This window comes from Canis aureus, chromosome 19, assembly GCF_053574225.1.
Source record: "Canis aureus isolate CA01 chromosome 19, VMU_Caureus_v.1.0, whole genome shotgun sequence".
Classification (NCBI taxonomy): domain Eukaryota; kingdom Metazoa; phylum Chordata; class Mammalia; order Carnivora; family Canidae; genus Canis; species Canis aureus.
Genome location: NC_135629.1, coordinates 42,480,016 through 42,503,172, shown reverse-complemented (window position 1 = coordinate 42,503,172; position 23,157 = coordinate 42,480,016). Strand labels below are relative to the sequence as shown.

Genomic DNA, 23,157 nt, shown 5'->3' with positions numbered 1-23,157 from the left:
TTCCCTTCCTTGCCGGTCAGCCTGGCAAACTCCTTACGTCAGAAAGCTCAGTTCCTGTCACCTTTCCCCTCTGCAAAGTCTTCTCAGCCTGTCCCTGAAATTGAAAGCCCTCTACCTCCTTCTCCTAGTTTCCCTCTGGCCTGCAAGGCACATTATGCACAGGGCAGGCACAGGGGGGCCCCTGGAGGAAGGCCAGGAGCAGCATGAACGAATGGATGGCAACCAGGTACTCCGGAAACCTGCGTCTGTAGCTTCCTTCACAGGGGCTGACTTCTTGAGGCTCTTTCCATGGCTTCATGCTGCCTCTGGGGGACAGTAAATACCAGTTTGGAATACAACCTTCTCTGAGTAGAGGGCCGGGCTGGGCTTTGTACTTGCTGGTGGGCCACAGAGGCACTGTCCAGGCGCCTTCCAACCCCATCTCTGAGGCTTATCTCCATATTTTCTTTTCGAGCTGTGTACAAGTCTCTATGTGTTCCTTTGCTTCTCTGTGTCACCTTGATTCTTGGGTGGTGCTGGCTGTCAGAGTGGAGGATCTTGGTGCCTACTGCCTCCTTCCCCAGACCCGACTGGGAAAGAGGCCTCATGATGGGGCCTTGACGGCTGGGACAGGACTACTGCCATGATTTTCACAAGAAAGGTCTGAATGGGGCCCTTCTCCTATTTCTTTGTTAAAACTCCAGCTACTCTAGTTTGTTCCTCATTTTAATATCTTATTAAATATTTAAGCATTCTTTTAAATTCAATTAAAAAAATTTAAAGTAGGCTCCCACACCCAATATGGAGTCTGAATTCAGCACCTTGAGATCAAGAGTTGCATGGTCCACTCACTGAGACAGCCAGGCTGGCTGAAATTCAATTTTTGAATTATAACAAACATACGGTAGAAGGTAAAACATGAAATGTCACTTTCCTCAACGACCTTCTACCCTACCTTGGAGACAAATTCTTTCAACCATTTTCTTCATTTTGGGGTTTTAAATCAATGGTTGCCATTCACTTTCATTCTGATCCTCCCTAGACCTCACCAGCAGTTTAAGAACTGAGCACAGCACACCTGTGGAGTTTGGAGACACCTCCACGAGACAAATGGGAGAAGCTCCTCAGGCAATGGAGTGGGACAGGAAGAGCAGGATTCGGCATTAAATCTGCGTGACGCTGGAGTCAGTAACACGTCTCATTTATGAGAAAGTGGTAATCATAGTGTCCAGTGACAGTAGTCCTTTTTCTGGGCACAGAGGTTAGGGTAGGCTAAAAAGGGATCTAAGATGTAGGAACTGCAAAGTGAAAGAAAGGGAAATTAACTTGTCTAGAGCTTACACCCATGTTCCTCACATTTGAGTCTCGTGCATTTGGGCATCAGGGATGCTTTGTGAGGCAAGGGCTTCTACATGCCTTAGAGGTTCCTATTGGGTTTGGCAACCTGCCTCCAGTACCAAGGCAGGCACAAGGCCCATTGCCATGGCTACAGCCTGCCTCTTTGTGCATAGGAAGCCTCTAGCTTAACTAGGGGCTGCTGTCCAGTTGCCATGGCTGGGGGCATACTTCAGTCTGGACAGGAAGCAGCATGTTTCTGGCTTTAAGTCCTCAGTAGTAACTAATTAACATTTTTGTGAATTTTTAGTTTTCCTAGTACTCTAATTTGTCCTGTTCACAATCCTGCTATCTTACAACTTTGCGTATTTGCAAACTGACACTGAGATCATGCTAATGATGTGGTAAGGCCGAAACTTGAGCTAAGATCTTGATTTCAAACCACTTCATTCTTGCTTCTTAATTTCAGAAGAGGAATCCAGATGCAGAGGTCAGGCCTCCCTTGGCAGAATGGAAGCCTTGTCTCTCTCCCCAGTCCCCACACCTGGGCATTTGAGTCAACGCCATGATTTCTTAACAGGCTACATACAACGTGGCAAGAATCTAGACTCATGTCCTAGGTCAGTCAGAAAGGGCCATCTAGTATGGCCTCTCCCCAGAGGGGATATGAACTATAGGGCAGTCAGCTCTGACCATTCTTGGTGATGGGCTACTGCTAGTGGACCTTCTTGTACCATTACTGGGAAGAGGGGAAGAGCCAAGAGTCAGGGGCCCGGAGTTATTTGTGCTGACAAACACCTCCCTGCTACATGAACTCTGCACTCTCCATTGCACAATTCCTCATCCTAGAAAACTGTCACAACCTAGAGGTGGCCATCTTGCCGGGGCATTGGGTCTGCTGCAAAATTGGAAAAGCCCCTGAATTTCACTATCCCAAAGCCAAGCCAGTTGGGAGAAAGCCACACAGCACAAGCCAGCACAGCCTCAGACATGGTGCAACTAGGCTTGTATGCAGGAGTCCTGCTGTCTCAGCAGGCAACCTCTCCAGGTGGTTCTCAGAAAACTCATTGGTACACACAATAAGCAGACCAGAACAAGGAATGCCAGTCAATCTGGATGACTGTGGGAAATCCAGTGTCCGAGCCAAGCCAACCACAGAAACCAGCCTGTGCAAAGGCGCTGTATTACCCTCCAATGGCACTGCTGCTCCAGGACCACCTGGTCGTGAGGGCACCTGAGGTGGTAGGTTGCCACAGGAGACTGGGAGGGATTTTCTTTCCAGTCTTGGTTGTGTTAAGGGATGCCTATTTTGTAAGTCTGCAAAAGCTGTACCTTAAGGGTCTGTAGTGGTAAGGTGGCTGCCAGAAGTGTCACCTGACTGCTCTCCATGGGTTTGGAAGGGTATAGAAAGGCCTCTGGGGAATAAAGGGAATAAAGCTGGTTTCAGTTCTTCAAGGCAGGCCAAGAGCAGGTAGAGGGGATCAGACAAGTCTCTCTCTCCTTGGGGTCCCATGAGTTGAAAAGGGCTGGGGGTTGAGTCACAGGACTCTCTCCCTTAGGCCCTACTGTCTCAGCTCTAATTCAGGGTCAAAGGCGTTTCCTAGTAAGAGAGGTGGCAGGCCTAAAAACAAGCCACAGGGAAGTCAAGTCCAGGGGAGCTGTTCACAAGGAGATCCAACATTGAGGGTCCCAGGCTTCCATTCCATTCTGCAAGGTAACTTCCTTAGATGGAGGTAATCCATTCACAGGGGATCAAAGTGCTTTCACCTTGTTCTCAGTAAATCTTTCTTCAACAAGACCAACTGAAGTCAGCTATGCTCCAGGAGTGGTAGAACAGAAAGCAGGGGCTTTACAATAAAGACCACAGGCAGAGAGGTTTGCAGAATGAAATCTCTGGGGCTGGCACTGGGCATCCAGATAAAAGGATGCTCTGATTATTCAGATGAGGTTCTCCTGGAATGAAGGGGAACCCTCAGGTTACCACACCCAGAACAGAAATCACGTAAACACATCCAATTTGCAGACTATTTACATTACCCCCCAGAAAACTATTGATTACACCATTTCTTTTTCTTCATGAACACTTGGCACAATCTAAGATAATATTTATTAACTATGGTCTTGAATTCCCCCTCACTCCTCAAGAATGTAAGTGGCCTGGAGCATAAGGGTCTTGCTTACCTTATTCATAATTATGACTTCACTGCATGCAAGGTCCAATGCCTGGCATGTAATAGCCTCAAATGTTTACTGTATGAACAGTCAGGAACCATAGATCTTGCTCTACCACACAACGTTCCTAACTAGTGGTTCTCAAAGGATGGTCCCCTGACTAGGTGCATCAGGGTCCCCCCTAGAAATCTATCAGAAATACAGAATTTAAGGGGTGCCTGAGTGGCTCAGTCGGTTAAGCCTCTGACTCTTGATTTTGGCTTAGGTCATATCTCAGGGTGATGAGATTGAGCCCACATGCAGCTCCATGCTCAACATGGAGCCTGAGACTCTCTCCTGCTGCCCAACTCTCTCAAAAACCATACAACACAGTATTTCAGACTGAATACATTCTGAGGGTGGGGCTCAGCAACTTGGACATGAACAATCCTTTAGGTGACCCTGATCTGGACTGAGGTTGTAGAACTACTATCCTAGATCACATGTGGGGGAACCACTCCACAGTAAAGATCTGAGAACCTGTGAAAGACTGGCTGATTATACATGTCCTGTTATGCTTTGCAAAGAACTTGCACTCAAGTTTATAAACCAGTCTTTGGTCGGATTGGGTCAAGGGTTCACCTTCCTCACCCTTGGGAAGTACAGGAACTCTGGGAGACCCTGCCTGTCCCAGCACCCTTTACTAGAGGTCAGAAAACAAAGCACAACCCACCCAGCACACTTCTGTGAGGAGCCAAACGTTCACCTCTCTGCCCAGAATCCACTTCTTTTGCTTTGCTGGGATCATAAGCATCTTGAAAGCAATGGTTTCTTCCTGTTTTCTGCACAGGGTTTACACCTGTGGATGCTCAAAGGTTGTCCTTAAAATAAAGGTTTATAGAACCAACCAACCTCAAGGCCTGCCTCCAAATTGGGGCGGTCTATACTGCATCCTGCCAAACATTCTCTAGCCTGCCAAACAAAACTACCCATTCTTCTCTTGGGGGTGCCAGGATATTGGTCACACTCCCTTCTTCACTTTGGCCAAGGCACATTTAACTGTATGCTCCTAAGTATCATGAAGGTGGTCAGTCAGGAAGCCCTGAATCCCTGAACTCACTGCTGACTAGGACCAGATGTGGCTGAATATTTAGGCTCTTCAGAGGACACATGAAGAGACTGGTGTGTGAATGCAGAGAATGGGACTAGAATCCAGAAATGTTCCATTTATTCGATGAAAAAGAGGGAGATTAGGTCTTCTTGATCCAATTTCCTCCATCTCCCAAAACTCCCTCCCTTCGTTTCTCCAAAATAACAACACACTGAGAAACAGATTTGTACAAAAACCACGTATTATTCCCCCCCCCCCCCAAATTGGGTGGCTGTATTACAGGAACGAAACCAGATCAAAGACATGAAAAGAAAAAGTCACCACTTATATTGAAACATAACAGTGTTAAGAATTCAGGTATTCTGTAGAATTGTTACCAGCATAGTAAAAATATTTCCACCTGGATCTTTTAAATTTGAAAGTGATCACGTTAAAGACCTGAGGTTACAAGGGACCACAGTATGAACCAGAATTCCATTTTCTTTCTAAGACCCCAGTGGAAAAGATAAGTATTTGGAATGCGTTTCCTTTGGGAAAGACTGGCAGGAAAGAGGGAAAACCCTGGCCATTGTCAAAAGGCACTGGGATCTTTCTGGAGGCAAATGCATTGGAACTAAACTCCAGCAGGAACAAGCTCATTTCCACTCCAAGAGTCCAGAACACACACACACACACACACACGGAACAAGGTCTCCTTGGCTCCAGTATTCTGATGGTGACCAGGGCCACCTGGGTAGAGGCAAAACCTGAGGGTTTGAAAGGCAAATCTTAATTGTGGTTTTATTTATTTATTTTTTGCTTTCTGATACTAAGGAAAAAAGAACTGAGGTGTTTTACAAACACCTCCCTATACCCTCTCTTATGTAAAGCTTTACAGAATATATAGAAAAAGATATCCAAAAGGTGTTCCTTTGCATTCTAAATAATGAAACTGCCACTTGAAAATGTGATGTGAAGAGGCCAGGTACTTTGGAAATCAAGCTCCACCAAACACAGCCGTCCCCCATCCATGGAAGGATAGAGGGGATGGAGGAAGGACAAGAAGAGAAAACCAAGAATTCTCAAGTCATTCATCAGCAGGGGTAGAAATGAGCTCAAGTTAAGGCATTTTTGTGGCTCCTCATCTGGAATGGCATTCTGATCTCCCAGTCTGAGTACCCCAAAGTTCAAAGCATGATGCTCTGATTGCCAACTGAGTTCCTTGGTGCCCCCAGAATCTTCCTGATAACCTTGCGACAGATGGAATGTGAGATCTCAGGAAGGGAAGAGAGAAGGTACGAGAGGCCCTTGATCCTGCCCCACTTCTCCAATCCCATCCCAAACCTAAAGTACCGCTTCACTAAACCCCACTCACCCTGGACTGCAAGAGGTAGTTTGGGGACTTGAACCCCCAGCCAATCCTAACCAACTTCCATGAGCTAAAATGTTTAGCACTATCTACTCACTTTTTTTTTTTCCGTTTTAGAGTTTTTTTTTTTTTTTTTTTTTTAAAGGCGGGGCAAAGAATGAATACAAAGCAGTGACTAGTGGACTAGACTCACTGGGTAGTCATTGCCATAGGCTCTTAAAATGTTCCTGGCTAGTCTAGGGAACAAAGGAATGCCTCCCCCAAGCCCCACTCCTAATCCAACAAAGCACCTGCATAGAAAGCCAGAATCGGTGGGCCTGGGGAAGGAGTGGGTCTGCTCTAATGCTTGTGCGTACCCCTACCGGGGACTAAAGGGGCGTGTTCTGCCACACAGGGTGGAGGTCCTCACATTCCTCACCAGGAATAAAATCAGTGGGGTCCCGTCCCCATCTCTTTGAATTTTGGTGTGTCTATGTGGGGCAAAAGTCTCATGCAACTTCACCATCAGCACCAATCTTAGCTCAGATTAGCAGAAATAAGGTCACTTATAATGCCTTTAGGTTTGTCCCCTCTGGCTATTCCCTCTGCCCATCACCATTTTTTGGTTCCTATGAACTTAGGATGCTCCCATTTAAAGCAACAATGACAAAAGAAAAAAGAAAACATAATGATTATAAAGCATTATCCACATAAGCATAAGACAAAGCCAAAAACTGCAGGAGAGCAAAAACAATAGACATAAAATTCGAATGTTGATGGGACCTGCAGAGAAACTGTCAGTATACCCCACACCAGGATGGGGGGGGGGGACGCAGGTTACCATTAGGATGACCAGGGCGCACTGTCACTGCAGGCTCCCCGCCTCCCGGCAGGCCGGCAGAGGACCTAACACAAGAGGTGTGGGAGCACGGAGAGGGGTTGGCAAGAGGAACAGGGAAATATGGGATGCGTGCTTGGGGCCGCGAGAAGAAAAATCCTAAAAGAAACCCAAGGAAGCTGAGGAACTCAAGTCTCATCATCTGCCCGGCAGCTGGCGGCGCTGGGTGTGGACGCTGTCCCCGTCTTCCAGGCTAGGGGGCCGCCGACGCTGGAGGGCCTGGAGCTGGAGGCGGAGGGACTCCATCTGCAGGCGGTGGTGGTGGCGGCGGCTGCTGCTGCTGCGGCGGAGGGGCATCTGCAAACACATCCAAGAGGGACTTGTCATTGCTGGAAACAAGGGCTTGGGAGAGAGCCCATTCAGAGAAAAGTGATATAGGAAGGCATTTTCTTTATGGCAGGCAATAAACGCAGCCTCTGAGGCACTGCCGCTACCGCGGCGGGCCATCCGGATCAGGTCCACGCGAACCTCCGGGTCTCGGCTCACATGCTGAGGTGTCTGAATCTGTCCCAACCTCCTTCGAGGCCCAGCCCTTCCAAGAATCACTCCAGACCTTTTCAGAACTTAATTATATTTTGATTTTATTGCATTTTAATGGTTCTAATTTTATTTCTTCAGTTAAATGATAAAGCTCCTTCCTGGGCAAGTTCTGTGTCTTCTTTCTCTCACAGTGCCTGGCCTAGGTGGGCACAAAACAGATTATCAATAACTTCTTGCGGATTAAGTGTCTCCACCAGGGTCAGAGAGCTTCACTCGAGGCAGCTGCTGACAAGCTGGACAGTCCTGGGAGGCCCCACAGCTCCTGAACTGCAGTCCTTGGATTTTTGGCCAAAACTAGGTCAGGTCCTGAAGGGAACAATTAGTATGAGTGTCTGGGGCTCTTTCCTATTTCCACTTTAGCTGCTTAATGTATAGAGGAACCCTAGAGATTATTTAATCCAGGGTTCTTTAAACCTTCTGATTTTGTCAGAAATGAAAACATATGAAACAATTTAAGTACGGCCTTGCTTACCAATCAGTTCACCCAACCTTCCCCCCAGGAGATTTCCATCCAACTACTAAAGCTCTTCAAAGCATTCTGAAGCCCACTGATCTAATCCCTTCCCTTTCCAGCGAAGGAATCTCAGGCTGGAAGAGGGGAACCACCTCACCCAATGAGGCCTACCTGGGATCTGAGAGCCAAGTCAGCGGCTCAGAATCCTGGAAACACTCATTTGTGGCAGGAAGTGGGGGAAGAGAGCACCTGAAACTCAAACCCTCTGTAGTCTCAAGGTGCTGCTCCAAGTGCCCTTCAGGATGAAATCCTGGACAGTGCTAAAGACCAAGGATACTGTTTCTGCAAGGGATGGCAAACTGGTCAACCCTCTTGGCAGGCTAGCATGTTTGCATACTGCCTGGAAGGCAGCGAGGTTAAGTGTTCTCTTGCCAAGGAAAAGAAGTATCTGCTAGACTTCAATCGCTAAGCAATGACTCAAGGGAGATCATGTTTTTCTACACCCAGCTATACTGCTGTCTCTTCCATGCACCTGCACTGTTCTAGCCCCTAGGGTCCAAAGAGAAATGAGATATGCCTGTGTGCAGACAGCCGCCTCCTGGTTCTGGGAAGTCTCCCAGAGTGCTACAGTGTATGCAAAGCACTTCAGAGTCTCACATACCTTGTAAATCCTATATAGTAATATCTACTTGTTCATTTCTTGTTTTCCCAACTAAAGCCCCTGGAGACCAGGAATTCTTTTTTTTTTTTTTTTTAAATGTTTGTTTTTTTTTTTTTAATTTTTATTTATTTATGATAGTCACAGAGAGAGAGAGAGGCAGAGACACAGGCAGAGGGAGAAGCAGGCTCCATGCACCGGGAGCCCGACGTGGGATTCGATCCCGAGTCTCCAGGATCGCGCCCTGGACCAAAGGCAGGCGCCAAACCACTGCGCCACCCAGGGATCCCCGAGACCAGGAATTCTTGAGTCCTAGCTCTCTGTTCTGTGATAGAAGCTAACTCCTTGGCACATACATGAACCTGTAAATGAATCAGGATCACAGATGCATTTGGAATACTTGCATTTTGGGATCATTCTGAGAAGATCTACAGGAGTAAAGGGCAGGGCAGAGCTTCTGAAGTAGGCCTCTGGAGGCTATGATTGGGAAAGACCAAGGGGTGTACTGGAGGAAAGACCTGGCTTCACACATACTGTCAGATAGACACGGCTCAGTAGCACTTGTGCCTTCTCCACAGAGCCTGCTAGGACCTCCACTTCCTTTTCAACATAACCCCTCAATACTGCTTCTACTAAGTCGCTACTACCAATATCCCAGAGTAGCTACAAGAAACTTGTTATTTCTGCCTTAAACCGATTATTTCCTTCTCTGCACCCTCCACTTTTGAACCCTGTGTCCATAACAAGCTCCTATAGGAAAACAACCAGCAGCTGTGTGTATCTACCAAGATTCAAGATAGACGGGCTTAAACAGGAGTGGGTGAGGAATGTCTTTCTGGCCTCCCCACAGACCTCAGTGTTGAGAGTACACAACATAATGGTTATTGCACACGAGGCCAAACAACTGTAAGTATTTGCAGTCATCATCTGTGCACCTGCTCTTCAGGGGTGCTGCAGAGCCCTAATCACAAACCGATCTTCTAGAACCTACTGTCACAGGCTGCACTGTCCATGGACCTGCCAAACTATAAATCTAGAGAACAAAGCCCCATCTCTTGTCTCCAGCCCACCCAGAGAGATACAAGGATAATGTTTCCCCCCACCATGCTACTTACACATGCCATTAGGTGCCGTGAGTGGTACCCGGGGTCCTAAGATGTTTCCTGGCATTGGAGGCATACCAGGAGCGGCTGGGCCACTCCCAGGGGGGTGGATGTTGGCTGCAACAGTGGGAATCATGCGGCCTGGAATGGGTTGCCCAGGGATCATGGAACCTGGACCTGGCATCTGACCTGTGGAAGGAGATTTAAAGTATTATGGTAAGTGTACTAGGAAGAAAGAGATCAATTCAATGCTCAAGACTGCTAAATACAAATACCTAACCCTCTGAAGGCTTTGAAATACCAACAGAGCCATAATCTGTAATAATCTCTATGTCCAGATTTTCATTTTTTTTTTGGAGGAAGAAGGATAATGGGGCAGTCTATGGAGTCAAAGAATACCCTAAACCCTGGTATAGGCAGGTAGCTGTAAGAAGCAACTACAAGAGCACCCTAAAAGAAAACATTTGTTTTGGTTACTTTGGGTGGATAGTGGATTGTTATACATCTTCCTGAGGACACAAAATGCCAAGCACTGACCACAGGGGATGGAGAGGATCTTTACAGCAAGTTAGTGTGCACTCTGATGATAGCAGCTAAGTTAAGTCTGAGCTTCACACGGGGGTGGGTGGGTGGGGGTGTAGTAGGCAAGAAAGGGTATTGGTCACAACTGTGAAATCAACATTATAAAGGAATCCTAATCGGATTTCCAAGTCCTGTTGAAATAAAAGTCTCTCCTAACCCCCACCATGAAGCACTGGCCCTGGAGAAGCACAGAGATGGTGGCTGGTGGGGGGTAGGGGGCAGAGCAAGAAAAATGGACAACCCCTTCATCTCTTCCTGTTGGTTTGAGATTAATGAGAGGAGAGACTAGACACAAGAACAGTAAAATACCTCCCGACTACAGTTTCACACTGAGCCTTTAGGATTTTTAGCAAACTTTCTCTGTAGAGCCAGACAGTAAATATTTGGACCTTGCAGAACATATGGTCTCTGTCACAGCTATTCAACTTTGTCACTGTAGCATGAAGGCAGTCACAGATGACATACAGGTGTCACAGATAACAAATATGTGAGACTGTGTCCCAATAAATCTTAATTTTTATTTATATAAGATTGATTATTTATTTATTTATAAAGATGATAGACAGATAAATAGATAGATTTATCCATTTATGAGAGACACAGGCATGGGGAGAAGCAGGATCCATGTAGGGAGCCTGATGTGGGACTTGATCCTGGATCCTGGGATCATGCCCTAAGCCGAAGGCAGACGCCCAACCACTGAGCCACCCAGGTGTCCTGAGATTTTATTTATTTATTTATTCATGAAATACACAGAGAGAGAGGCAGAGACACAGGCAAAGGGAGAAGCAGGCTCCTTGAGGGAAGCCATATGTGGGACTTGATCCCAGAACTCTGAGACCATGCCCTGAGCTGAAGGCAGATGCTCAACCACTGAGCCATCCAGGCATCCCCCAATAAATCTTTATTTATGGACTCTATAAATGTGAATTTTGCATAATCCTCATGAGATATAAGCATTCTTCTTTTGAGTTTCCCCCAACCATTTAAATTGTAAAAACCATTCTTAGCCTACAGTCCATACAAAAACAGGAGATGGGCCAAAGTTGGCCCACAGGTTGTAGTTTGCCAATCCTACTTCAGATATGAATATTTCTTAGTTCTTAAAACTCAGTGGTTTGGCTGCTGGGCTTGGTTTTCAAGAACTACATCCAAAGGAGAATATTTTAATGGGTACAGATCTAGGCTGAAACGTATGCATGTGCTTCCTTTTTCTCTCTCTCTTCTCCACCCTCAGCAAATTATACTCTCTACAGAATAAGGAAAGAATCTATGGTGTTTCGTTATTATTTTTTTAATCTAGGGATTTCAGTATCTCTGTAAAGTTCAGTTGCATGAAACTAAATATGTTTCTAGACATAGTTCTGAGACAGCTGGAAGAAAGAATGCTTTAGGTCCAATCTTGGAAAATTTGGGAGATGGGACTGATAGTTACCAGTCAATTACAACATATAAAGAAGTACTGGAGACAACTTAAGGGGAATTCTCTGTCATTGTTAGAAAAAGGCCTGTCTTAAGGGAGACACATAAAGTTTCAAGCCTCACACCATCTATTGCCCGTGTCTGTTTCCTGACCCAGGCCCTTCACTACTGGGGGGTTTTAGTGAAAAAGAACTCCACAAGTTCAAAAGTTTGGGGAAGAGGTGGTCTATTGCCTTTCAGGGGCAATTTTTATAAAGCAAAATATATCAACATTTTACCTCAGAATAAATAGGACAGCAAGTCTGGGGACCTCAGGCCCACCTTTCTGTGCTCTATAATGCAATCATGGGAGAACCCAGCAGAGGAGTCCCCAAGATCCATCCACTAGAGGACAGCTTGGTCAAACTGCTTCAGAGAATGCAAGAGCAAGTACTGGACTCACTGCTGGGCTAACACAGCCACCCACTCTTACACCAACTGACCACCAAAGCCAGAAGCTGTTGGGTGCCTGTGCCACAGTGCTAGGACACATACAGGCAGTAGTGAAGTCTATCAACCTAGGGAATGACAAGGGGATTAAAGGAACAACTATCTATCAAGTATGTTATACATCATTCCTCCCACAGATGTACAGCATGGCAGGCACATCAAGGGAAAACCACAGGAGGAGCAAGCCAAAAACCTGAAACCTTCCAGTCAATTGAGATAAGCTTGTAGACGACTTAGGATTTTAGATGATGTGCATCAGAGTGAAGAAGGGGGTTAGAGACACGACAGCAGCAGACTATCCTAAGCACAAGGCCCCACCTGAGTTAAGAAATCAGAAAATAATACAAGTGTCACTCCCGTTATTCCTCAGAGCTACCACTTCTTGTGGCATCTTCATACTCACCACTCTCAGAGGTAGGTACCTGCATCACCTGGTTATCTGTCACCTGCATTTCCTGAGGAGCAAGAAGCTCAAAAAGGTTCAAAAAAGCATGCTCAAGTAAAAGCCACATAATCCACAGTGTGCCTACAGCAGTAGGGCTGGATGAGCCCAACACGCAGAATGAGGTTGGGGGCTTGGTGAAAGGTTCTAGAGAAGGAAGGAATGTGGGACTGATGGCCTGTGTGATGGAGAGCTTGAAAAAGAGATGCAGAGGAGCTGGAGCCTAGAGCAGAGGCAGAGAGCTTCTGAAGAGAAGCAGGGGCTACATGAGGGCAGCCTGAGTAGACAGAAGTGGGAGCTGACGGGTGAGGGGCAGCACCCCACAGGCAGCCTAAGAATGGGTGAGAGAGCAAGGCAGAGAACAACTATGCAGCAGGAAGGAGAAAGAATATGACACGCAGAGCACAGTGAGGATGAAGTGGAAATGATGGACAAGGACACCTGCTTTAGGAATGGAAGACACAGGACCAGTCAATGGAAATCACGCACTCGGACCAGCCAATACAGCCCATGTCTACTGGGGTGGTGCATACTGCCTCCTTCTTCCAAGTTCAGTCTAGACAAGAGGACTTGAGAAAGTGAGGAAGAATATTTTGCCAGCCCTTCTCAGATCTCTCTCCAGAAAACTGAAGAGAGTAGTAAAGCATGCCTTTACAAACAAACAAACAAACAAACAAACAGGCCAGGAATGAGTACTGGGAAGGAAGGAAGACAGAAGAGCACATCAAGTGTGTGCTCACATAAGTGGAATGACACACAGCCATGCAGTCCCAACTGCTTCTCATTTTTAGCAGTAAGAAAGAGGTTTATGCTCTGACGTGAAAAGCAAGGTGTGGGTTGCTGTAACTCCTGGCTCAGCAGTGGGCACCCCTATCAGTGACCATCATAGTATGGTCAGGGAAAGTACAGATGAACTAACCAGACTGTTTAGTTAAACAGCGTCATCTTACTTCCACTTCACACCAGCCAAGATGCAATGTTCTTGGGCAAGTCACTGAGGATGCCCAGAGCCTAGGTTTCTAGATATTATACAGAGTGAAACTAGATTATCTGCCCCACTCCTACCCTATGGCTTTCTGTATTATCAGGGAAATTGTTTATTATAGTGCCTTATTACATCACTGGCTCCTCCAACATGCTATGAGAGCAAGTATTTTCATTTTATAGAGAGAAAACAGAAGCTCAGAAAAGTTAAAGGACTTCTTATAGTCACAGAATTTCTAAGAAGTATCAGATCCAAGTCTTCTGACTCTAAATCCAGTTCTCTTTGTACCACATTCTGTGCTCAAATTAAACAGTTCATTGTGAAATGATTTAAAATAATAGCTAGCATTAAAAAAAAAAAAAAAAAGTGCCCGAGTAGTACAGTCTGTTGAGTGTCCAACTCAAGTTTTGGTTCAGGTGGTCATATAGGGTCACAAAATTGAGCCCTGTGTTGGGCCCCAGATCAGCAGAGTCTGCTTAAAACTCTCTTTCCCTCTCTCTCTGTCCCTCCCCTGCTTGCACTCTCTCAAATAAATCTTAAAACAAAAACAAAAAATTAAAGTATATACTTTAGTTCCAGCCACCCTGTTTTCCTCTTTCCTGTATCAGTTATAAGATTACTCTGCTTTCTGCAGTAATGTTTTAAAAAAGATCTGTTGGGGGAGTGGGGTATGGGGAGTGAGCACTCACATATGAGTAGGAGTGGGGCAGAGGGAGAGCATTTTCAAGCAGCTCCATGCGGGGCTTAATCCCATGTCCTGAGCCAAAACCAAGAGCTGGACACTTAACTAAGCTACCCAGGTGCCCCTGAAGTAAGTAATTTTTTAATTTAACAAACATTATGGCACCCTGCAGTGGGCTGGATGGTGACCTACCCCCTGCAACCCCGCAACAGATACGTAATACATGTTCTTTCTTTATTTATTTTTTTAAAATTTATTTATGATAGTCGCACAGAGAGAGAGAGGCAGAGACATAGGCAGAGGGAGAAGCAGGCTCCATGCACCGGGAGCCCGACGTGGGATTCGATCCCAGGTCTCCAGGATCACGCCCTGGGCCAAAGGCAGGCGCTAAATCACTGCGCCACCCAGGGATCCCCCGTAATACATGTTCTAATACCTGGAACCTGTAAATGCAACCATATGGAAAAAGGGTCTTTGTAGATGTCATTAATTTCAGGACCTTAAGATGAGGAAATCATCCTGGATTATCTTGGTGGGCCCTAAATCCAATGACAAGTGTCTTTTTTTTTTTTTTTTTTTACAAGTGTCCTTTTTAAGAGACACATGACCGGGCAGCCCCAGTGGTGCAGCAGTTTAGTGTCGCCTGCAGCCCAGGGCGTGATCCTGGAGACCCTGGATCAAGTCCCATATCAGGCCCTCTCAGCATGGTGCCTGCTTCTCCCTCTGCCGGTGTCTCTGCCTCTCTCTCTTATTCTCTATGAATAAATAAATAAAATCTTAAAAAAAAAAAAAAAAAAAAAAAAAAAAGAGACACATGACCATAAGCCTAGGAATGCCACTAGTCATCAGAAGCTGGAAGAAGCAAGGAACAGAAGATCCCCTAGAACCCCGGAAGACAGCAAGTCTTGCTAGATAATGAACTTCTAGCTCCCAGAACTGAGAAAACACGTTGGTTGTTTTAAGTCACCAAGTTTGTGAAGAGGAGACAGGGGAAGTAACTTGCCAATGTCATAAAGTGTAAACAGGAAAACCTAGATCTGATTGAGTACCTTAGTTCCAGAGGTGGTGCTTGTAACCAGAGTGAACCCTGTGGATAAGGGTCTGGAGGAGGGAGTCCACAGATGGTAGTGCAAACCCTATTGCCACTAAACGGATGGGTCAATTCTTTGACTCACATCCAGCTTGAGAAACAATTCTGTGACCAGCAGCTTAGCGTGGGGGAGTTCCAGTGGGGAAATAAACTATTCAAGAAATATTCTGGCAAACAGAATTAGCTGCAGATTGACAGAGACCCATGAAGTGATGCCTATCCAAAAGGCACCGGGCTAAGCCTGAAGGCTCTTGCTGGAAGGCCCAGTGGGGCCATTTCCAAAGCTACGTGCTCAGTAGCAGTGGCCTGTTTACCTATTTCCCTATATCTTGATGGCAACAAGCTGTGATAGGGCAGCTTTAGGGTTTTCCAAGGCTATAAGTACAAGGGCTGCACAAAACTTCTTTTTCTCGCTATAAATTCCAAAGCCTTTTGAAATCCAAAGTGTTCCCACCTTCCTGTCATAACAGGACAATAAAACCACTGGGACATATGTGTACAGTATACAAGAGAACAGTGACTCCTTAGGAGAGGTAGCAGCAAAAAGGAGGAGCTAGAGAAAAAACAATTTACTTCTGGTTATGGGACTTTGTACAGGCAAACACTTCTCAGGAAAGCAAGGAGTACTAAGAGTGGGTGATGTTCCCATGCCACCCAGAGGTGACTGCTATCACACCCTATACGACTCACAGTGCTGAGTATCTAGGGCAGTGGATTTAGGGAACAGATAACAAGGAGACAGGATATCATTCTGAGTCAGGGCCTGCCATTTGCCAGGCAGTGAGTTATTTCATTGAATCCTCTAGGTTGTTGGGCAGATTGTGAGACAGGAAGAATCCAGTTTCAAGATAAGGAAACAAAGTCTCAAGGGACTGGGTAATTTGGCCTGAGTTCCCAAGGAGTAGAGACTGAGTTGAGGTTCAAACCCGGGTCTGTCTGCCCTGAGGCTCATTCTCTTTTCCTTAATACCTACACCACCTTGCCTTGAAGGAGCAGTTTTCTCCTTCTAAGAGCTCATTTCTAAGGATCAAATTTGAAATGGGGCAGAATTTAAGAGGGCTGGGGAGAAGATAATTAATTTCTCATAATGCAAACTCTGTCCATTTCAAACCTAAACATTCCTGTGCTTTTTCTAGTGTCTGACAAAGGTCTCGCCACTTTAATAAGGATGACAATGTCTGAATGCCCTGCCATGATCTCTTACTAAACATGAAGAAAGCCACAGGTGCAGACCTTACCAAACAAACTAAAGGATGTATCTCTATGTTCTGCCGGTAAAAAATATAAAAATAAAAATTAAAAAAACAGGTATCTCCTTCCCTGGTAGAAAGGGAGGTGAGAGAGGGAGAGAGAGATGAAACATGGCTTCAAAACTGTAGCATCAAAGCAAAAACTGGTGGGAGTTTGACCTACATACAAGCTTTAAAAAAAAAAAAAAAAAAACAACCCAGCAGGCATCTGAGGCCTGAAAAATGGAAAGGTTTGCTAAAATTAGGTTTAGCCTAGTGGAAAAATCCCTCACACTCTCTCAGGTTTATTAGATCTTTCCCTAAAGCATTCCGCCCATCACGCCTGGTGGAATATTTAAGGATTTTTATTATTTGGGATGGGAGAGGCAGGTGGGAAAAGAACATGGAACTAGGAAAGGGAGCTTGTGAATTTCCAATCTTGAGCACATTTCATCGCTCCTTTTCTAACCGTCCACAGCACATCCTCTGGCTGAGTGCCCTGGAGAACGGAAATAACACAATCAGGGCCAAGTGAGGGGAAGCCCAGGCTCCTCGGGGACTGCTCCTCCCGCAGTGGCTTCCGGGGGGCGCCTGCGACAGACTCTCTTTGTTGGAGACTGGGCCCTCACTGTTCTCTTTGTGAGGGTAACCTGCTACTCCGGAAAGTGGTTCAACAGCCTTGTTATCACATGATGCAAGCAGGACCAAAGGCACAGCAGATAATAAAAACTTGGCTTTTCCCTTTTTGGTGTAGGGCTGTGAGTCCAGGGGGTGGGCTGGGAAGGGATTACTGTCTGGAAGCACGGTTTCCCACGGGTAGAGTTGTGTAAGTGGGTTTAACTTGGGGGCTTAAAAGCCAAGTGACTAATGTCTTGGTTGAAATTTCCTTAAACAACCAACATTTTACTAATTCTAGTTTTATCATTAAAACATCATCTCTGTGGAGCGAACACCTGGGTGGCTCAGTTGTTTAAGTGTCTGCCTTCAGCTCAGGTCATGGTCCTGGGGTCCTGGGCCCGACACCATGTTGGGCTCCTTGTCGCGGAGTCTGCTTTCCTTTTCCCTCTGCCCCCACTCCACCTCGCTCATGTTCTCTCTCTCAGATAAATAAAAAAATAAAAAATAAAAAATCATCTCTACCACGTCCAAATTCTCATCAATTCAGATCAATTCCTATTTTGTTTGTTTCAGTACTTCTAAAAATTTTACTATTAACCACAAGGAAACTATAAAGGTACAGAAGCCAACATGTCCTTTTCCTTTTGGTTTTCACTGAGAGGCTTCCCCAAGGCAGGCAGCTCGTTCCAGATCCATGACAACTCCAGAGTGCCTCCTTTACTCTAAATGCCCAGCGGAGGGCAGAGCTTCGCTGGACTCACATAGTAGATTTCTGTCATTTCCTTTTTTTTTTTTTTTTAAGATTTTATTTATTTATTCATGAGAGACACAGAGAGAGAGAGAGAGGCAGAGACACAGGCAGAGGGAGAAGCAGGCTCCATGTAGGGAGCCCGACATGGAACTTGATCCCGGGTCTGCAGGATCACATCCTGGGCTAGAGGCGGCACTAAACCGCTGAGCCACCCGGGGCTGCCCGTGTCATTTCCTTTTGACTCAACTCACTTACCGGTTATGTTCCTGTTAAGAATGGGCTGAGGCTCTTCGGAGGACTGACATGAAAGAAGACCTCCAGGAATCAGAGGTGTCTTCTCGGCTTAGGTGAGCAGCACTACCAAGAGCACCTCAGGAAGAGGCAGCCACACCAGGCCACTCTCCTTGCTTCCCCACATGCTGTCATGGATACTATAGCCCAGGGCATGGTTAAAGGATATATGCATATGCTCACGACTGTTCACCTTGTGCCATCTGGAATGGTAGTTTTACAGGGAGGACTAGAAAATGAGTAATCTAGAAATCACTTAATGAAATCACAGTCTTCCAATTTAAATGAAAATATAAAATGCAGTGGTGTGTATTTTATCAAGATTAGCAAAACCTAAGGGCTATAGCTACCTCCAGTGTCCATTTGCTCACCATACACAAGAAACATATCACTACTGTACATCCTTTGCCTTTCTGTTTGGTAGTGAACAGACCAAGCTGGGACACTCTGTCAGAGACAGGAATAAAACCAAACCTACGCAAAGCTGGAGTTCCCAGGTTAGAAGCCCAAATAAGAAGAGCCTAGGAGAATAAGTGAGAACAGCATAAAGACAGTATTCTCTATACAAAAATTTAAGTATCGGAATGAATTAAGGGGTGGTAGAAGAGGAAAGCTGTGGAGGTGCAAACTAAACAGAATATATACTAGTGTTGGTTTATACCAGCCATTCTGGGGCCCAGGCCCACATATCTGACAACCTGGCAGATTTCATGACATTGAGCCTCTATTTTAATGGGCTCTCCCACTAACTGATGGACAGTTTTGTGGAGAAAAGATTACATGGGATAGATCTATGTAATTATACTAACTCTAAATCAGAGAGCTGGATATATTAACTGCTCAGTGATAAATTTGTCTTGACCTTCTAGCCAACTCCCCAACCTTGCTGACTTTTCAGAGGCTGACTTCCCCCCCTTCCTTCATTCACCATAAATTCTGGCCAAATACCAAAAGCTAGCCAAATGACCTGGATAATTATCCTCAGCTCCTAACATAAATGAAGTGTCCTATATACTTTTCTAGAACTTAGGAAATAATAGGTGGAAGGACCAAACGCAAAGTTCTTAACTGACACCCAGAGTAAACGAGAGACTGAGGTTGAACTTCACTTAAAATCCTATCCATTTCCTCACCTGTCCTGCTTTGAAAGATCCCTTTAAGCTGATTGCCAGAATATGGTACCCAAGATTCACCTGCTAACAAGCAGCTTTTCTATTGGATTTAATTTTACATGTGAACTTCAAAGCACCCCCACAAATGGGGCAATTATGAAAAAGGTTACCTTGAGCTGCTAGAATGCTCGAACATTGCAAGCATATAGATCTGTATGACCATTCTGGGACAATCTTGGCAGCATCTACTAATGTAAACATATGCATATCCTATGACCCATTATAGATACTTTGATAGACATAGGCATACATTTCTGTTGTGTGTGCTCCAAGACATGTGCTCACATATGTTCATAGTAGCACTTACTAAAACGAAACCAAAACCTGGAAACTAATCAAACGTCCATCAACAGGAGAACAGACTAATAAACTGGGGTAGAGCTCCACAATAGACCACACACAGCAAACAAGAGGAATAAACCTGCAACCACCGACAATAACGTGGATGTATCTTACATACCAAGTGTTGAGTAAAAAAAACTCAGAGTAATCACTGTGTGATTTCCTCTAGACAACATTCAAAACCAGCCCAACTAGGGGGTCCTGGGTGGCTCAGCGGTTTAGCACCTGCTTTCGGCCCAGGACGTGATCTTGAAGTCCCGGGATCAAGTCCCACATCAGGTTCCCTGCATGGAGCCTGCTTCTCCCTCTGCCTGTGTCTCTGCCTCTGTCTCTCATGAATAAAAAAATAAAATCTTACAAAAAACAAGAAAAAAGAAACAAACAAACAAACAAAAAAAACCCAAAACCAGCCCAACCAGGATAGTTGTTGCCCTCTGGAGGAAAGGAGATAGGATAGTGGGAGCTTCTGGGTATCAGCTGCACAGGACAATTCTTTTTGTTAAAATTTACTGAATATTCATGATTTATATTTTTTATATGTACATTATATTTAAATAAAAAACTTTAAGAAAAAAGATGAGCTCATCACACGTTTTAGTCTCATCATACATTCAATGATCCTTTTCTTTAAAATTCACTAAAGAAAAGCTTATTTCTGTGAGAAAGTAAAAAAGAGAAAAACATCCTATTTCTATTCTAAATGCTATTTTTACGAACTCTCGTTTCATTGGCATGGTTTCCCTAAAAGAATAGTTGTATCTGAATCTGCTGTAAGTTCCCTCTTAGTCCAGTGTCATGCGGTAGTGTCACAGTAACACTTTGGAATCAGAGCCCAGCACAATCCCCGGCTCCATCAGGCAGCAAGGCTGTGTAGTCCCTATTATGCACTGGTTCTTCACTTTACAGTTGGTGGGTGACTGGCCTAGCATGCAAATACTTGTCCTCACCAGGATATAATTTAGGGAAAAAGGCAGAAAAATCTCTCTTATCTTTTATTAGCTAAACGCAGATGTTGGAGCTAAGAGTTCTTTGTGAACAGTTACTACAAGATGCCGCTGCTTAATATCAGCCAGAACTAAGCATCAAGTAGCCACAAGTGAACTTCCCCCATAAACATTTATCCCAGTAGTTTAAGGAATAAATTTTAAAAATAAGCACTGTTTCTGAAAAAAATCACTTTGTGATCTTCAACTGTTAAGCATTTGTATCTTTTGAAAGCTTAACTGTTTTTTTTAAAGATTTATTTATTTATTCTTTATGATAGACACAGAGAGAGAGAGGCAGAGACACAGGAGGAGGGAGAAGCAGGCTCTATGCTGGGAGTCTGACGTGGGACTTGATTCCAGGACTCCAGGATCGCACCCTGGGCCAAAGGCAGGCGCCAAACCACTGAGCCACCCAGGGATCCCCGAAAGCTTAATTTTGAAGAAAATTCAGTATCATACAGAGAATCTAAGATCTGCTCAATCGGACAGGCAGAAAGACTCCTAAGACTCTATTTGCAAACATCATTTAGATCAAGTGGCAAGTCTGATGGCAGTCCTATTTCCACAGCTGTAATTTAACAGTCGCATGTGTGAAGCGAATGTTCCCAATTGAAGTAGACCAAGCCCCAGTTTTGGGTAAAGTCAGGAAAAATTAATACCTAAAACATATTTTGGGTTATGAACTAAAAGATCCATGTTGATAAATACAAGTTGTCAGATCATAGTTTTTTCAGTCATGGCCTTCTCAGGTAAACATGCCTGAATATTTCTATGAGCAGATCTAGAAAAACTGTCATTTGAGGAAGTTAGCTGTTATTATTCATGTTGTTATTCAGGCGTTCCCTGGCTTGCAAGGGTCTGTCTTACCTTAGTTCATTTCTATGTGCCTTGGCCAGAGATTTTGCATCCCATACCAGAAAGCACAAACTTGGGCTCTCCTAAACACCTGGTACATTACAACAGAGTAATTATGAAAATCTTATAGGGGGATCCCTGGGTGGCTAGGTTTGGCACCTCCCTTTGGCCCAGGGCATGGTCCTGGGGTCTTAGGGTCGAGTCCCCAATCAGGCTCCCTGCATGGAGCCTGCTTCTCCCTTTGCTTGTGTTGTGTATCTGCCCCTCTCTGTGTGTCTCTCACGAATAAATAAATAAAATCTTAAAAAAAAAAATCCTATAGGATGAGTGTTACTAGAGCAACGTAATACACAGCACACACCCCTACACATTAATGAAGGAAAGTAACATGGTGGGGAGAAAAGCTGAAATTAAAAGTCTGTTTTATATTTTCATGATGTTGGTAGGTAGGTTTTTGGTTTTGGTGTTTTTTTGCGGGGGGGAAGATAGTTAAGTTTGAAAGGGCTGTGAGATCAACTTTCAAAGTGGTTAAAATGTGGTGGTTAGTTGCCAGCTTTAACGGGATCCCATGAGCTAAAGATAGGACAATCTGAGCATCAAAAACAATAATGTCCACAACAGACTGAAACACATAAAATATACAAAACTATATAAGTTCACAATACTAGAAACATACACACAAGAGAAAAAAAACTCCTTAGTGGCCACGTTTGGTGTAGGCAGTGGTTAGTAACTCATTATTCAGGTAACCAATAAGAGAAAGGATGAAGCCTTTATTCACTCTTCCCTGTAAGGAACTCATTTTCAGAATAACTGAACAACTGATCAAGGTTTTTTGTTTGATTGCTTTTTAATAAACGAATCCCTGCTAATAAATAAAGAACAAATAGAAATAAATGCAGAAGGAAAAAAAAATCATTGGAGATATCTCACCACTTTGTAATGCCTGATGAAAGAGCTGATCTATGAAGCAATTCTCTTAGGCAGGTAAAACCCCTGAAGTCTGATGGGGAACTCTGTAATGGATAGATCGGCCCTACCACTGCTACAGACTCTGACCAACCTTAATGTCACCAAGAGAGACAACTGAAATTACAGTAAAAAAGCCAGCAACCACAAGTGAACCTGAACACCTGGTACATATCCAGAGAAAGCCTCTGGTTTATGTAAGATGTGTGGGGGAGAGAGAAGTGGGGAGAACATGTGGAATGACACCATGTACCTTACGGGCACATTTGGGCACAGTCACAGGTGAAAACTCTAGTTTCTTCAACACATGAATGGAGGGGAGGTGAACTGTTAACACATTAAAACAGGTTTAAGAGAACTATCAGCAAATGCAGTGTGTGTAGCTTATCTGAACACCGGTCCAAACAAATGAAATGCTCAAGGACATTTAACTAATGGCACTAGAAATTATGGTTACTTTTGCTGGATATGATAATAAATAGCAGTTATGTTAAATAATAAGATTTCCAGTGTTTAGAAATATAATTTGAAGTTTATATCTCTTGCTCCAGAGTGAGGAGGAATAGATAAAATATTGGTAATTCTGAAGCTGTATAATAGGTACATACTATTCCCATAGGGGGATTCTTACACTATTCTACTTTTGCCTCTGGTAGATAATTTCTTCTAACAAAAAGTGAAAAATGGCAGGAAGGT

At 44.7% G+C, this 23,157-nt stretch overlaps 1 protein-coding gene across 4 annotated transcripts in view; it reads right to left on the bottom strand.

Annotated features, from left to right (window-relative positions):
* Positions 1–4,676: 4,676 nt before the first annotated feature.
* Positions 4,677–23,157, bottom strand: part of SMARCC1 (SWI/SNF related BAF chromatin remodeling complex subunit C1) — a 173,930-nt gene continuing 155,449 nt past the window's right edge. For 3 of the 4 annotated variants that reach the window (XM_077859077.1, XM_077859078.1, XM_077859079.1), the window contains 2 exons: positions 9,569–9,745; positions 4,677–7,098 (listed from right to left, as the gene is read on the bottom strand). In XM_077859077.1, the coding sequence (XP_077715203.1) occupies positions 6,995–7,098; positions 9,569–9,745 (281 nt within the window). In that variant the 3' untranslated portion in view covers positions 4,677–6,994. Of the gene's footprint in view, positions 7,099–7,355; positions 7,648–9,568; positions 9,746–23,157 lie in introns of those variants that run through there. The other variant, XM_077859080.1, reaches the window with a different exon arrangement.